At 43.3% G+C, this 15,433-nt stretch overlaps 1 protein-coding gene across 1 annotated transcript; it reads left to right on the top strand.

Moving 5' to 3' along the window:
- Positions 1-4,172: 4,172 nt before the first annotated feature.
- CBLN4 (cerebellin 4 precursor) lies at positions 4,173-12,257 on the top strand. The gene is made up of 3 exons (XM_001169667.7): positions 4,173-5,813; positions 8,845-8,961; positions 10,939-12,257. Exons 1-3 carry the CDS (start codon positions 5,523-5,525, stop codon positions 11,134-11,136), a joined length of 606 nt encoding a protein of 201 aa, XP_001169667.1. The 5' UTR covers positions 4,173-5,522; the 3' UTR covers positions 11,137-12,257.
- The last annotated feature ends 3,176 nt before the right edge of the window (positions 12,258-15,433 follow it).

Genomic DNA, 15,433 nt, shown 5'->3' with positions numbered 1-15,433 from the left:
CAGCCATGACCAAGACGTCTCACTTCTCACTGATGTCTTAGACACGTACCTTATTTGCCAATGGGGTGAGTGGAATAAGCTATCTAGAAAAACTGTCCCAAACAATTTTCAAATTCTAAAACCAATTGAAAAGTATTTTTTACAGCATCCAACTATTTTTTCCCACAATACCATCCTCATATGAAACAAGTCTGTCATTTGGCTGTCTCCAGGAGGAGCTATGAAGATTTACTCAACATGACTCTGGAACTTTCCAGACTATGTAAGTTCTCACATATTGGTTGTTCATGGAGACTTTTTCTTCTTCTTCTTCTTCTTTTTTAAAATATACTTTGAGTTTTAGGGTACATGTGCACAACGTGCAGGTTTGTTACATATATATACATGTGCCATGTTGTTGTGCTGCACCCATTAACTCGTCATTTAACAGGTATATCTCCTAATGCTATCCCTCCCCCCTCCCCACAACAGGCCCCGGTGTGTGATGTTCCCCTTCCTGTGTCCATGTGTTCTCATTGTTCAATTCCCACCTATGAGTGAGAACATGCGGTGTTTGGTTTTCTGTCCTTGTGGTAGTTTGCTGAGAATGATGGTTTCCAGCTTCATCCATGTCCCTACAAAGGACATGAACTCATCCTTTTTTATGGCTGCATAGTATTCCATGGTGTATATGTGCCACATTTTCTTAATCTAGTCTATCATTGATGGACATTTGGGTTGGTTCCAAGTCTTTGCTATTGTGAATAGTGCTGCAATAAACATACATGTGCATGTGTCTTTATAGCAGCATTATTTATAATCCTTTGGGTATATACCCAGTAATGGGATGGCTGGGTCAAATGGTATTTCTAGTTCTAGATCCCTGAGGAATTGCCACACTGACTTCCACAATAGTTGAACTAGTTTACAGTCCCACCAAGACTTTTTCTTCTGAAGCTACTTACTCTCCCTCAAAAAAGATCATTTGCTTGGGCTGATAACTATCATTATAAAGAGCAAAGGGTAATTAAGCAACTCAGTGGACCTTTGTCTGGGTATGATGCAAGCCTCACTGCTCTCTCTCTCTCGATTTTCCATCTTCTGCACGACTGACCTGCGGCTGTCTCTGCTGCATGATGCATGGAGTCTGCTTTCATTCAACCACAGTGAGGCCCTTAGAGCTGAATACCTTGTGTGTGTCTGTCTTTGCCTTCTCAGAAACATTTTCTTCACAGTCAGAAAATAGCTCATAGATCCTTACTGTCTTGGGCTTGCTTGAAACTTGGTTTCTCTAAAGGATGGCTGGACAAGCAGTCATTGAATTTACTGACCTCAGAAGTATTGCTTTCCTATGCAAGGATAGTTTAGATTCTAATTTACTTTAAAGTTAAGCCCAGCTGCAGAGAACTGAAATGCATTTCTGCGTCATCTCTAAAGGTCTAGGAGAAAAAAAAATCCTAGGCATCAAATACAATATGGGAATCTCAGAAAGGGAAAATATTTGGGTCACTGCTAGGTCTTCTAATAGCATATTTTCAACTGGAAAAATACGAGAAAAAGAAAAAGAAAAACAGATCTATGCTGTGGTTGGAGAGAAACTTAAACTTGATCTTGTTTCTTTTCTCCTGGGGATGCTGGGGCTGAAGTAGGGGGTGAGGAACAGGTGACGCCTCCTTTCCCAAAATGTTGGAAAAGCATTTCCTACAGGCAGGAGATTGGATTTGTTAGTCTTTTGGCAAGAGATCCATAGCCTTTTGTGGTATGGTTTCTGGGACAATGTTCTAATGAGGATTCTGGATGACAGGGAGCGGTATGTTACTAAAACTAGCTCAAGGGAATTGGGTTTTTATTTCAAAGATATAGGAGGATACCAAGAAACCCAAGGTTAGGAGAAAATGTTTCTGGAACTCTTGTAAGCAAGAGTTCAGAACTGGAGATTGACTATTCAATCCCTCTGCTTCTCAGAAGTGCTCACGCTCCAGAATTGGCTTCTTTCTACAAGTGTGGCCAGTCCTCTGGTTTATTCCAATACCTCTTCTGCTTCAGCTTGCAGATGACTCCTACATGGCCACGTCAGTTTGGGAGTCTACAGACCTTGTCTCTGCAACATGTAGTGCTTACTGGAAGCTATTTCGATGTCTCATTAAGATTGCAGAGAGAAAATCTGGCAGCCCCAAGTCATCTGGCCAAGTTGGACCATACAAGTCTTGGACTTCTGGTATCAAATGCATTGACGGTCCTAGAACCCAGGGGCTATCCGTGTTTAATCAACTGTTGTGGGAAAAAGAGTCAGGACCCTCTGATTCACAATATAAGATAACTTCTCTTAGCGGGGGTCCACAGAAAATGCTGTGTTCCTCATCTTCAGAACACTTTGAAGAGCAGAACATCCTTTAGTAAGGAACCGAGACCCTTATCCCCAATTATTAAGGAGGCTTTGAGTTTAAATTTTACTGAGAGAGACTCATTTAAAGCAGTTTATACTATAATATGAGGGATAATTACCTTCTATTAGGAAGCATTCAGTCATTTCTCAATTATTGAGTCTTTACTATGGTCACTATGCAGATTTTGGGACTAAAAATGAATATTTTTGGTGAGAGAAGGAATAGGTTTCTTCAAATCTCAGTTCTTGCGTGCAGGAAGTGCCTGGAGAAGAAAAGGATGTAGAGGGAATATATTGGAATTGGTGAGGAAGATAGCTTATTTTCTACTTAACAATTCAACATAGTGTTTTTTTTTTTTTTTTTTTGTCAAACTTCTCCCAGCCTGAAATTGAACAACCAAAGTTCTAGTTATTGAACAGCTGTCCCAGACAAGGAAGGCAGGGTGCTTACCCCTACAGGCAATAAAAGGAACTAAATTCAACTCAGCACCCACCCTCACAAGACTGCATCGAATGAGAAGAAATTGCTGCTGTTAACCAGGCAGACATCCCTAACATCTAGAAGAGAGTTACAAAGTGCAGAGAGGGATCAGGTGAAGATTGTGCTGGGCTTCGGGTAGGGCAGCAAAGCTGGGTAAATGGTGGCCATCTTCAGAAGGCACTAGTTCACCTTGTTTGGTTGTAGCTTAGATAAGTAACTTTCAACATTTTAACAAATAGCATGGCACTAGCACCTGCCAGCCAGAACTGACACCGGCCTGTAGTCTCAGCTACTGGGGAGGCTGAGGTAGTGGAATCGCTTGAGCCCAGTAGTTTTGAATCTAGCCTGGGCAATATAGTGAGACCACCCCCCACCACAAGTAAAATAAAATCATAAAGTCAAAACACCTGATACTGGCCCCACTGGAGCAGAATCTGAAGGCCCCTGTGGCACCAAGTATGAACACTTTAGTTGAGAGATTATAGGGAGGTGAGGGTTAGGGGATTCCTCGTAGTGTCTTCAATTTTAACAGTTGGAGCTGGTGCTTATAGCTCAATGCCCGGCCCTTCTGAAGGAAGGGAAAAAGGCTGGAGACGAGGTTCACCTTGTTTTGTGGAGGGCTCGAATGCCACGCTCATGAGGGCGTCCTTCACTCAGGAAGGAATGGGAGCCGTCCATCCCAAGGACCTCCCTCAATAAACATCCCTTCCATTCATAACTAGCCAATGCAATTTTAGGAGCTCCGAATGCCTGGAGGGGATACTGTTTTGATTAAAGATACCATACGTGTCTGCCCTCTGGCAGCTGGAAGTGTAGAAGAAATTGGGGAAGGGGCGCCATGACCCCACAGCATCACAGAATTGGAAAGCTGGCGGGATGGGGGTGGGGAGGACCTTAGTTAACGCCGCGCCCCCCTCTCAGAGAGGGTTAGTGACTCGGTCAAGTTCACGCAGCCGGGTCCAGACAGAGACAAACCTCCCTTCCCCGTGGTAGCTGCAGAGGAGGAAGGGAACTCTTGCAAATCAGAGGCCAAGATGGCAGTGGAGTGGCACGGGGGCGGGAAGCGCATCCAAAGGGGAGAAAAATGCTGTATTCCTAGGAGTGGGATTGTCTTTTTTTTTTTTTTTTTTTTTAATTGTTGTTGGCACGGTTTCGGAGGACTTATTCTTGCTGAGTTAACTCCCTCTCCCACTCTTTTTTTTTTGGCCATGCCTGGGGAGGATTCGCGGTGTGGGGGGAAGGCGCGCCCCTGCGGCTTCTGAGGCTCATCTTCCCGGAGCGGAAGGAAAGAATCAAGCACCTCCTCCCAGCCGCCCCCACGGGTTCTGGTCCGCCCCAAGGCTTCCCTGAGCTCGCCAGGCCCCAGGGCTGTGTGGGGCGGGCTCCCGGCCAGGCGCGGTCGGGACGCCCGCCGGTCCCCAGGTTCGGGGCAGCGCGCAGCGCGGGTCCGCGGCGGCTTATCCTTTCTCGCGACCCGGCCTGGCAGCGCCGCGCTCCGCTCGGAGGGCACTCGGCGGCAGAGTCCCGCGCTGGGGAGGGGTGAGGGGACCAGCCGCCTCCTCTGCGGACTCAGATCGAGCAGGAGAGAGTGGGCGCGGAGCTGGGGCCAGCGCAGGGCCGTGGGCTCCTCTCTGGGCACGCATCCTTTACGCCACGCGCTTTCAGGGGCTGAGGGGCCTCGAACCTTGCCAATCACCAGTGCTGTGCACCCCGCTTGCTTTGGGGTGCGTTAAACGTCAGGAGAGAGCTGCTCAGATGGGGTCACCAGACGCCTTCTCCCCCTTTTCCCGGAGCCCGCGGGTTGCGCGATAAGCCAACCCAGCCGGACGCTGCGCTCCTATAAATAGAGCGCGTGTGCCCGCTTCGCGCTCTCCGGGCTGCGCGAGGGACGAGAAAGTTGTGCGCAGGGACTGGGGGCGGGAGGCCAGGCAGGAGAGGACCCCGCCGGACCAGCTGCCCTGAACGCAGCGCCCGGCGCCCTGGACCTGATCCTGCGAATCCGCGCTTTCGGTGCGAGGGACCTGGCTAGCCGCTGCCTCCCTCCCTACCTCTGGGTGACACCAGGTTTGGGGGATTTTTTTGACCAAGCGAAAGTGGGAGTCGCTGGCGTCCTGGCCATGAACACAGCCTCGCGTTCTTCTCAGCCTGGGAAGGACCTTCTGCCTCAGTAACTCGTCCCTGCCGCAAGCCAGACAGGACTGGCACCCGCGCCGCTGGGCACCCGCCACCCTTGTGGCTTCTCTTTGAGTCCCCTCTTTTTGTTCCTGCTCCGTGGTTTAGCTGGTGGTGCTTGAGTTTGGGGTGAGAATTTATTATTATTATTATTTTTTACTTTGAGGTGTGAATGTGAGGGTTTGATGACTTTTAGATGTCTAGGAACAAGAGTGGGTGCAGGGGCCCCAGGCAGGGCTGATTCTTGGGCGGAGGAGAGTAGGGTAAAGGGTTCTGCATGAGCTCCTTAAAGGACAAAGGTAACAGAGCCAGAGAGAGAGCTCGAGGGGAGACTTTGACTTCAAGCCACAGAATTGGTGGAAGTGTGCGCGCCGCCGCCACCGTCGCTCCTGCAGCGCTGTCGACCTAGCCGCTAGCATCTTCCCGAGCACCGGGATCCCGGGGTAGGAGGCGACGCGGGCGAGCACCAGCGCCAGCCGGCTGCGGCTGCCCACACGGCTCACCATGGGCTCCGGGCGCCGGGCGCTGTCCGCGGTGCCGGCCGTGCTGCTGGTCCTCACGCTGCCGGGGCTGCCCGTCTGGGCACAGAACGACACGGAGCCCATCGTGCTGGAGGGCAAGTGTCTGGTGGTGTGCGACTCGAACCCGGCCACGGACTCCAAGGGCTCCTCTTCCTCCCCGCTGGGGATATCGGTCCGGGCGGCCAACTCCAAGGTCGCCTTCTCGGCGGTGCGGAGCACCAACCACGAGCCATCCGAGATGAGCAACAAAACGCGCATCATTTACTTCGATCAGGTCAGACCCGGGGGGACGCGAGCACCTAGGGGGCGGGCGGTCTCCAGGCATCTCAGCACGAGGCTGCCTGCCCAGGCTAAGCTGGTCCGATTGGGAAATGGGGAATCATGTAAAGCACTCGCCTTCCCAAATATGCCTGGGTCTGAAACTTCTACCGTCCCTCTTCCTACCCCTCTCACCAGCCGCGGCTCCCATTCCTTCCGGGCTCCTAAAAGAGGCTGCTGCGGCGGCGGGGGAGAGGCTTGGGAGCCCAGAGCCCGGCAGCGAGAGCTCAGGGCAAGTTTCGAGCAACAGGTCGGCGGGAGCCGAAGGGCACCTGGTCCCTGGACGTCGTTATCTCTTGGCCAGATCTTGGTGCCCTGGCTCAGACTCCTCTGCGGGTGCCGCTGAGGCTGCTCCCTGGGTACCTTTGCGGAACAGGATAAATGTTTGATTTGTTTCTCCCAGGTAGAGAAGCTTCTCTCCCAAGAGAGCCCCGGGCTTCCACACTCTTCAGAGATCGGGCAGGTGGCCGCGGAGGGCGGGGGCAGAGCCGGGGGTCAGATCTCGCCTGCAGGTTCCACTGTTCGCGTGCCAGGCACCGCTGGCACTGCCGCTGCCTCGGAGTAGGCAGCAAGCCCTTCTCTGGTACTTAGAGAAAAGTTGCGGAGGAGGGGAGGAAAAGGAATTTGGCAACTGCGCTGAGCTCCTGCAGGAAAGCGCTTGGGAGCCAGTTCTCCCTTCCCGGGCTCATGTCCTTTCAGGGAATTGCAAATAGCTGGGGAAAGACAGACTTTGAGGTTGATGAGAGTAGGGGAAGAACTGACGGAAGCTGTAGCTGCTGTTTAGCGACCTGGCGCTCTGTGTTTGGCTTGATGAGAAACCCCAGGATATCAGCTTACCTTTAGCAAGGGGTCTTAAGGGAGAAAACTGTCCTCAGAGTTTTAATTTCAGCCCCAACAGTATCCAGAGTCTTTTTAAATTCCAAATTCACAGTTCACAGTTGTATGCAAAGCTACAATGTGCAGGGGACACAGGTTAAGTGGTGTTGCAGGATGTGCCAGGGAAAGCACGAGGTGACATCTGTATTCCTTGCTTAATTTTTCCTAACTAATGCACTCTCCAGCTGGCCAAAGACAGAGAATGCCTCTCTAGGGGCTTAGTATTTGATAGCCATAATTTTTAAAGAATTAAGTAGCTCCATTTGGGGTTTTGGTGCAGTATTTTCCATCTTGATGGAAATAAAGTCTAGCACCACCCCTAGTTTGTATTTCAATGCTTTAATTAAATGTTGGAATACTGTGGGCATTGCACTATCCTCTATACAGGGTGTTCTTTTCAATGACGTTTCCATCAATTAGAAGAGGAAAAGGGTTTGTTCTTCTTTTCAGTGAGCCCTGCATCTTAGAGACAAGAAGACACATTTGGTTATAAATCTCGATGTACCTGGATGCTCCAATTACAGTGTAGAGTCAACATCCAGTTTTATATGTAGCCAACACTAATCAGCTATTTTCATTATTGCTAATGAATTATGCTACTTGTATCTGAATCAGGAAGTCACCACTAAGCACCTCAAATTATTTTAATTGTGCTTGAAAAATTTCTTTGTAAAGCCTCTGCTGGGGATTATTGCACAGCTGGTGACTTGTTGAAAGACCATCTATCATCAGGTTACAAAAAAAATCTGATGCTTACTTGGAAGAAGGCGAAATCTCAGAATGAAATTATACACGTACATGTGTTTTAAGTTAGGTGTTGAGCCTGATACATCTGCTTGACTGTCACTACATTCTGGTATGTTGCCCAGTGGTAATAGTACATTTTTAGGGAATTATGCAAGAGGCTTGCAAGTGTGTTAATATTGGCAAGAATGCAGTGTTTGAAAGAGATAGTAGCAGATTGCCATTGATATATTAGAAGTATATCTTTTTAGGGACCTCTTATTATTTTTGAATGCCACTTACAGGCGTATTTCTTGGAAAGAAATGGAACAAACCCTGGTTATTTTAACATCCATCCTCCATCCCAATCCCTCTTTCTCATAGAAAGAGACTTACCCATGTGACATTGCAAATTTAGCTTAAGAGGTCACTTATTAAAATTTAGAGTTAATTTTATAACCAATAGAACTAGGCTGAATATTTTGGAATACAAAATGCATTGTTGCTTTCTTGGGAAACAGTATCTAATTTCACTTTTGAACCTTGAACTTCAAATAAAGAGCAGGTGATTGATAGGAGGTTAATGGACAGGCCGGGGAGGAACAGGGAAAGCCACCTATTTCATAGTTTATCCTTCTTTATGCTCTCCTCTTTGGCAGCCCACAAGGGCTGACTCATTGCCACATTATTATAATTAAGGCCTAGCTGGCACAGGAATGAAAAAAAAATGGTAACAGATCTTAGGAGAGGGGTGGTGGTGGCTCAGAGAAGGGCCAGGCATTCAGATCACTTTGTGCACCAACTGTTCAGTGTCAAGGATTATGTCACATGGTGGAGGGGGTACCCATGCCTCTGTGGTTTGTCCAGGGATGCTGCGGAGAGCTCACAGATGCTGATTGGCTGGCTTGGAAACGTCACCTCTGGACATTGCAAAGGCTTGTAGAAGGTGGGAATGTAAACACATAGCGGGTGCCTTTTATCCAACTCTCAAGGTAAAGCTAATATTTATAAGTTCTCAAATGTTAGCTCGATGTTTCCAGAGCCATTGGGCCTTGCTGGAAATTGAGACATGAATACAAAGCAGTTACTTTATTTATTCTTATATCATTTAAAAGACAGAAGAACCTTCCAATATTCAAGTCAATTTTCCAAATCAGTTAAGAGGAAAGATATAGAACTAGATGTTTTATTTTCTATGATTTCTTAAGCTAGTTGCCAAGAATGAATGAATGAACAAAAGAAAAAAGAAAAGAAAGAAAGAGGAAGGAAGGAATGAAGGAAGGAGGGAAAGAAGGAAGAGGAGAGGAAGAGAGTGAGAGGAAGAAAATTCATTTTAGTTACAGAAGAAAATATAATAACTTATTGTTATTTATTATTTTTATTTGTAGATCCTGGTGAATGTGGGTAATTTTTTCACATTGGAGTCTGTCTTTGTAGCACCAAGAAAAGGAATTTACAGTTTCAGTTTTCACGTGATTAAAGTCTACCAGAGCCAAACTATCCAGGTGTGTGTTTTGACCTCTTCCATCCATACTCTCAACCAACTGTGCTTATCTTTAGTGTGTTATATATTTAAGTACTTATCCAAAGTTGTGTTTCCACAATAGAAATAAACAGCCATCTTTATCATTTATTTTAAAATACTTAATTTCTAATTTTTTTCTCTTTAACATCCATTAAGATGTGACAAAAAGCATATAGAGAAATAGAGAATTGAAGTTATTACCTTAATAACAATCAAACATTTTTAAAAAATCCATGGTTTAGTAAAAATTCAGTGACACAAAACTTTTTGTTAAATCATGCTTTCATTTAATGCATGTATAAAAATTACTTGAACTCATAAGAAAAAAACTTGTGAGACTAGTAGAGCTTTACAAGTGCATACTAAATAAATAAAACACATTTGCTATTTTTTAAAATTATGAGATACAGCTAACCAGTAAGAATAAGTCTATGAAGGAGCAACTATTCAAAATACATTTTTAAAAAAAGGTGTTGTATGCGTATGCTTGTGTTTATCCTCAGTTACTCTGATGCTAGTGAATTCTTACCAACTGCAGTTCCACAGTTAATATATTTTGTGTTCTGCTTTCTAAGACAATGGGCTTGACCTTACATTCAAAAGCAACAGTGGAGCTTGTTCCAACAATATTCCAGTATGCTAATACTAAATGACACAAATACATGTGCATGGAATTCTAAGATGACCTTTTATCTTATGCTCAGTATTTATGTTATACATTATGTCAATATGAATGATAGATTACACACTTATCTATTAATACTTTTACATGTCCTAGTAAATGGATAAATGGATCAGCCTCAGATTTAATTTATTCCATATGACTTTTAACCTAAAAAAAATCTAGAAAACAAACTTACTTCCATGGAAAAGTTATCCCAACCCCCAATATTTAGAAATGTATGCAATGCTTGACACAGTGTAATCAAAATTGAAGAATAGAAAATAGTTAATACAGTTTTGAGTTGATTCTAATTATCTATCACTGAAATCTCTAAAATCTAAAATCTAAATCTAAAATCACTAAAATTGCTAAAATCAGTGATAGTGGTGATTATTATTTTTTATTTTTTGGTTTTTCTCTGAGATAGGGTCTCACTCTTTCACCCAGGCTGGAATGCAGTGGCACAACCATAGCTCACTTCAACCTCAAACCCCTGAGTTCAAGCAATCCTCCTGCCCCAGCCTTTTGAGAAGCTACGACTATAGGTGCATGTGACCAACCAGGCTAATTTTTAAATTTGTTGTTTTGTTTGTTTTAGAGATGAGGTCCTGCTATGTTGCCCAGGCTGGTCTTGAACTCCTAGCTTCAAGTGATCCTCCTGCCTTGGTCTCCCAAAGTGTTGTAATTATAGGCATGAGCCACTATGCCTGGCCTGATGATTGTTTTTGATGCTTGTTTCCTATCAGGGAAAATAGAAAAAGAAATAAACACACACAGACACATGTATACACAAACTTCATTATTTCAATTGATTTTCAGTGGTATGCATGTTACAGCTGCACAAAAATTCGCAAGGATGTTGGTAGGATTGGGTTGTATCTGGGTCTCTTATGTCAGTGGGCAGAGGGTCTCTTTTACGAATGTCCTGGGAAGCCACAAGCCCGCTTTATTTCCAAAAGATTATTGTTGGGTGGAAGAGTTAAGTAAAGCAGTAAGCTTAATTTATGTGCTGAAGGGAAGCTAGTTTTCACATGGCTAGGTTGGTCTCCATAGATGTTATTCTTTTGTAGGAATTTAAGGAAATTCCAATCAGAAAAAAAACATTTAAAAAATCAGTTCAGCAGACATGCAAAGTATGGCCCCCACAATTGGCTAATTTGAAAGAAAGGGAATATATTTCCTGAACATCAGGTATTTTACTGGGTCTATCATCTTAGACATTATTTATTCTCCCCAGTAGATGTTTTGACTTTAAAGAGAACTTTTCAATTATTATTATTTTTCTTCTTCTAGGTTAACTTGATGTTAAATGGAAAACCAGTAATATCTGCCTTTGCGGGGGACAAAGATGTTACTCGTGAAGCTGCCACGAATGGTGTCCTGCTCTACCTAGATAAAGAGGATAAGGTTTACCTAAAACTGGAGAAAGGTAATTTGGTTGGAGGCTGGCAGTATTCCACGTTTTCTGGCTTTCTGGTGTTCCCCCTATAGGATTCAATTTCTCCATGATGTTTATCCAGGTGAGGGATGACCCACTCCTGAGTTATTGGAAGATCATTTTTTCATCATTGGATTGATGTCTTTTATTGGTTTCTCATGGGTGGATATGGATTCTAAGGATTCTAGCCTGTCTGAACCAATACAAAATTTCACAGATTATTTGTGTGTGTCTGTTTCAGTATATTTGGATTGGGACTCTAAGCAGATAATACCTATGCTTAAATGTAACAGTCAAAAGCTGTCTGCAAGACTTATTCTGAATTTCATTTCCTGGGATTACTGAATTAGTTACAGATGTGGAATTTTATTTGTTTAGTTTTAAAAGACTGGCAACCGGGTCTAAGGATTAGAAAACTCTAAAGTTCTGACTTCAATCAACGGTTAGTGTGATACTGCCAAAGAACTGTATACTGTGTTAATATATTGATTATATTTGTTTTTATTCCTTTGGAATTAGTTTGTTTGGTTCTTGTAAAAAACTTGGATTTTTTTTTTTCAGTAACTGGTATTATGTTTTCTCTTAAAATAAGGTAATGAATGGCTTGCCCACAGATTTACCTTGACTATGATATCATCGACATGACTTCTCTCAAAAAAAAGAATGCTTCATAGTTGTATTTTAATTGTATATGTGAAAGAGTCATATTTTCCAAGTTATATTTTCTAAGAAGAAGACTAGATCATAAATCTGACAAGGAAAAAGTTGCTTACCCGAAATCTAAGTGCTCAATCCCTGAGCCTTGGCAAAACAGCTCCCCTCCGAGGGAAATCTTATACTTTATTGCTCAACTTTAATTAAAATGATTGATAATAACCACTTTATTAAAAACTTAAGGTTTTTTTTTTTCCGTAGACATGACCACTTTATTAACTGGTGGTGGGATGCTGTTGTTTCTAATTATACCTATTTTTCAAGGCTTCTGTTGTATTTGAAGTATCATCTGGTTTTGCCTTAACTCTTTAAATTGTATATATTTATCTGTTTAGCTAATATGAAATTCAAATATCCCATATCTAAATTTAGTGCAATATCTTATTTTGTCTTTTGTATAGGTCATATGAATTCATAAAATTATTTATGTCTGTTATAGAATAAAGATTAATATATGTTAGTCGAATTGTTTTTTTCTTTCCGTTTTGGAAATATGTATTCTACATTATTTATTTCCTCTTACTTTGTCTCTTCTTAACCCTTTCTTCCTTCTTTGCTCCTTGTTTCTTTCTTTCTTCCTTCTTCCCTTCCTTTCATCCTTTCATCCTCTCATTTCTTTTTTCCTGAAGTTTAAGAAAAGCTTTCTGAATTTTCAGGTAGTGTCCTCTGAGCTGATATAGGAAATCTTTACTGTGTTTAATTTGTCCAAATGTAGGAATTGCAAGCTTGCCAAAAGAGAATCAATGAACTTAGTAAACTCTTCTTTCAGAAGGGCTGATTGTTAAAAAGTTAAGTTTAGAAGATCCCCTAAAATATCAGGAGGATGCTCAATGTATGAATGAGTGGTGATGAGTTTAAAGACCAATATTTTCATACTGAAGACTTTGAGGAAAAGTTCTGCCCTTTTTTCAACACTAAAAGACAAACAGAGGATCGCAGGCCTCTTCTTAGGAGGAATTATTATTACACCTGCCTTATTTGGAGATTTGGCTCAATTTCCTGGTCTTTAGTCCATTAAAACAATTTTTGGGGGGTGGGGCAGGGGGCTTTTGTACTTAGTGGCAACAGGCAAGGTATTATAGGGAGGCACATGCAGGCATGTCTTCCAGGATAATTGTGTTAATTGCCAAGTCAAAATATTCATTCATCACCAGGAAGACTCCTCTTTCTCTGAAAAAAATTATCTGCAGATGCTTGCAATGGATCCTCAATGTTTTGCTTGGCAAGTTGTCTTCTGTTGGCTTCCTGTCAAAAACCTTTCCTCCTGTGTGATTTTATAATGTAAAAAGAAAGTATCGTGCAGAGAGACTAAATAAAAGGGGCATTTTCTAATGTGAGTGGAATTCTCTTTAAATGGACCTGCTCTAACGTAGACTTCCGCCGGGTTCCCTGTGTGCAGAATTTGTATGCATGCATTGCAACAGGTGAATCCTACTTGAATAAATACAGTTGGCCCTCCATGTCTGCAGGTTCTGCATCTGAGATTCAACCAGCTGAATATCAAAAATATTTGGGGGAAAAAACAAATAAAAACAATAATATAACAGTAAAAATAGTACAAATAAAAACCAACATAGTAGAACAACTATTTACACAGCAGTACATTGTATTAGGCATTATAAGTAATCTAGAGATGATTTAAAGTATAATTTATGTAGATTATATGCACATAATACTGTGCCATTTTATATAAGGGACTTAAGTATCTGCAGATTTTGGTGACCTCAGGGGGTTCTGGAACGAATTCCCCACAAGTACCAAGGGATGACTGTAGACTATCAGTCATTGTTTTGGCAAAATGGCCCCAAAGTATTGAAATTACCAATAGAAACCTATGATGAGAGAGAGAAAGTTAGGTGATCATCAAAATAGATCAATATAGAAATGTTTTTATAAACATGATTGTGGCCATCCTTTGGGGCTTGCCCTTTTTTAATTGATTTTTTTCTGAACATAAAAGAAAATTGGCACAGGGCTTGACTCTAATTTCTAAGCTTTAGTGTACATATTTTTAAACACAAAATCCATTTGAAACTTTCAAGGAACTCCATTTGAAAAGGCAGTGGGGCCGCGGCTATAAAATGTGGAAGGAAACCTGCCTTAGAGTGTCCCCAGGTGGAGAGATGAAGTGAGAATGAGATCCTGAGATAACACACTCTAAGCTGGTTCTAGAAAGTGAGAGCCACCACTGAACATAGTGGCTGGAAAAGATAAGACTGAGGGAGAGAATAAAAGCTACAAGGGCCGGGCGCGGTAGCTCACGCCTGTAATACCAGCACTTTGGGAGGCCGAGGCAGGCGGATCGTGGGGTCAGGAGTTCGAGACCATCCTGGCTAACACGGTAAAACCCCGTCTCTACTAAAAATACAAAAAATTAGCCAGGCGTGGTGGCGGGCGCCTGTAGTCCCAGCTATTCGGGAGGCTGAGGCAGGAGAATGGCGTGAACCCGGGAGGCGGAGCTTGCAGTGAGCCGAGATTGCGCCACTGCCCTCCAGCCTGGGTGACAGAGCGAAACCCCATCTCAGGAAAAAAAAAAAAAAAAAAAAATAGCTACAAGGCACAGAAGGATTTGGCCAGGAAGCATGGATTTTGGACAGACAAAAGATGGAATCCTGCAACATTTATTTGCCAGCTCTGTGACCTTGGGCGGGTTCCTTCATCTCTCTGAGCTTTAGTTACTTCATTTGTAAACAGCAGGTAGTTGGTTGTTACCATGAAATAAGACATGTGAAGGGCACACGGTAGGAGCTCAACTAAGGGCCTACTGTGATTACTAAAATTTCGAGGTCTCATATGGGCCAAGCAGGAAATAAACCTGCAGGAAGGCATTAAGATTGGCATGAGGAAGGGAAGAAAATTAAGTTTGAGTAGGATACATTAAAGAGAAGGAGGCAGTGGTGTCAGAAGTATTTGCAGAAACGGAGCCAGATGCTCCCTGCGTATTCTATGACTCGAAAATAGTTTTCAGAAATCGCTGGGTCCACAAAAGTGCTAATTGAACACAGTATTTGCATTGGCCCTATCTGCATTTGTCAATGCCAGCACCATCCCTTCCTTAGATGGTCCCTACCTCCTTTGACTCTTCCTTGATCTATTGATCAACAAATGCAAGCAATTGTCTGTAGCAAGCAGTTTCCTCCTGACAGAAGCTCATGAAAACAAAACTGAAGGAAATAAAGAGCTTGTACATAGGATATTACTGATTCTAATAGCTTTCCAGAGGCTTTCTATGATCCCAGATTCTATTAGACCCTGATTATCTGATTAAATTTGTGTTTTACTTTTTTCCTCTTTTTTTTTTTTTTTTTTTGACTTAAGGTTGTTTCCCCTTCCTTTCTGGATAGTTGGATAGCTGCATGTTTTCATTTTGCTTCTTTTTTTTTTTTTTTTTGAGGCAGGTTCTTGCTGTATTGCCTAGGCTGGAGTGAATATGGCTCAGTGCAGCCTTGACCTCCTGGGCTTAAGAGAGCCTCCTGCCTCAGCCTCATAAGTAGCTGGGACCACAGGGGCACACCACTACACACAGCTTTTTTTTTTTTTTTTTTTTTTTTTTTAAGATCAGGGTTTTGCTATGTTGTCCAGGCCAGCCTTAAAGTCCTGGGCTCAAGTGATCCTCCCATGTTGGCCTCCCAAAGT

The sequence above is a fragment of the Pan troglodytes genome, chromosome 21, assembly GCF_028858775.2.
Source record: "Pan troglodytes isolate AG18354 chromosome 21, NHGRI_mPanTro3-v2.0_pri, whole genome shotgun sequence".
Taxonomy (NCBI): domain Eukaryota; kingdom Metazoa; phylum Chordata; class Mammalia; order Primates; family Hominidae; genus Pan; species Pan troglodytes.
The sequence above is the reverse complement of the archived record's forward strand: the minus strand, read 5'-3'. Positions and strand labels throughout refer to the sequence as shown.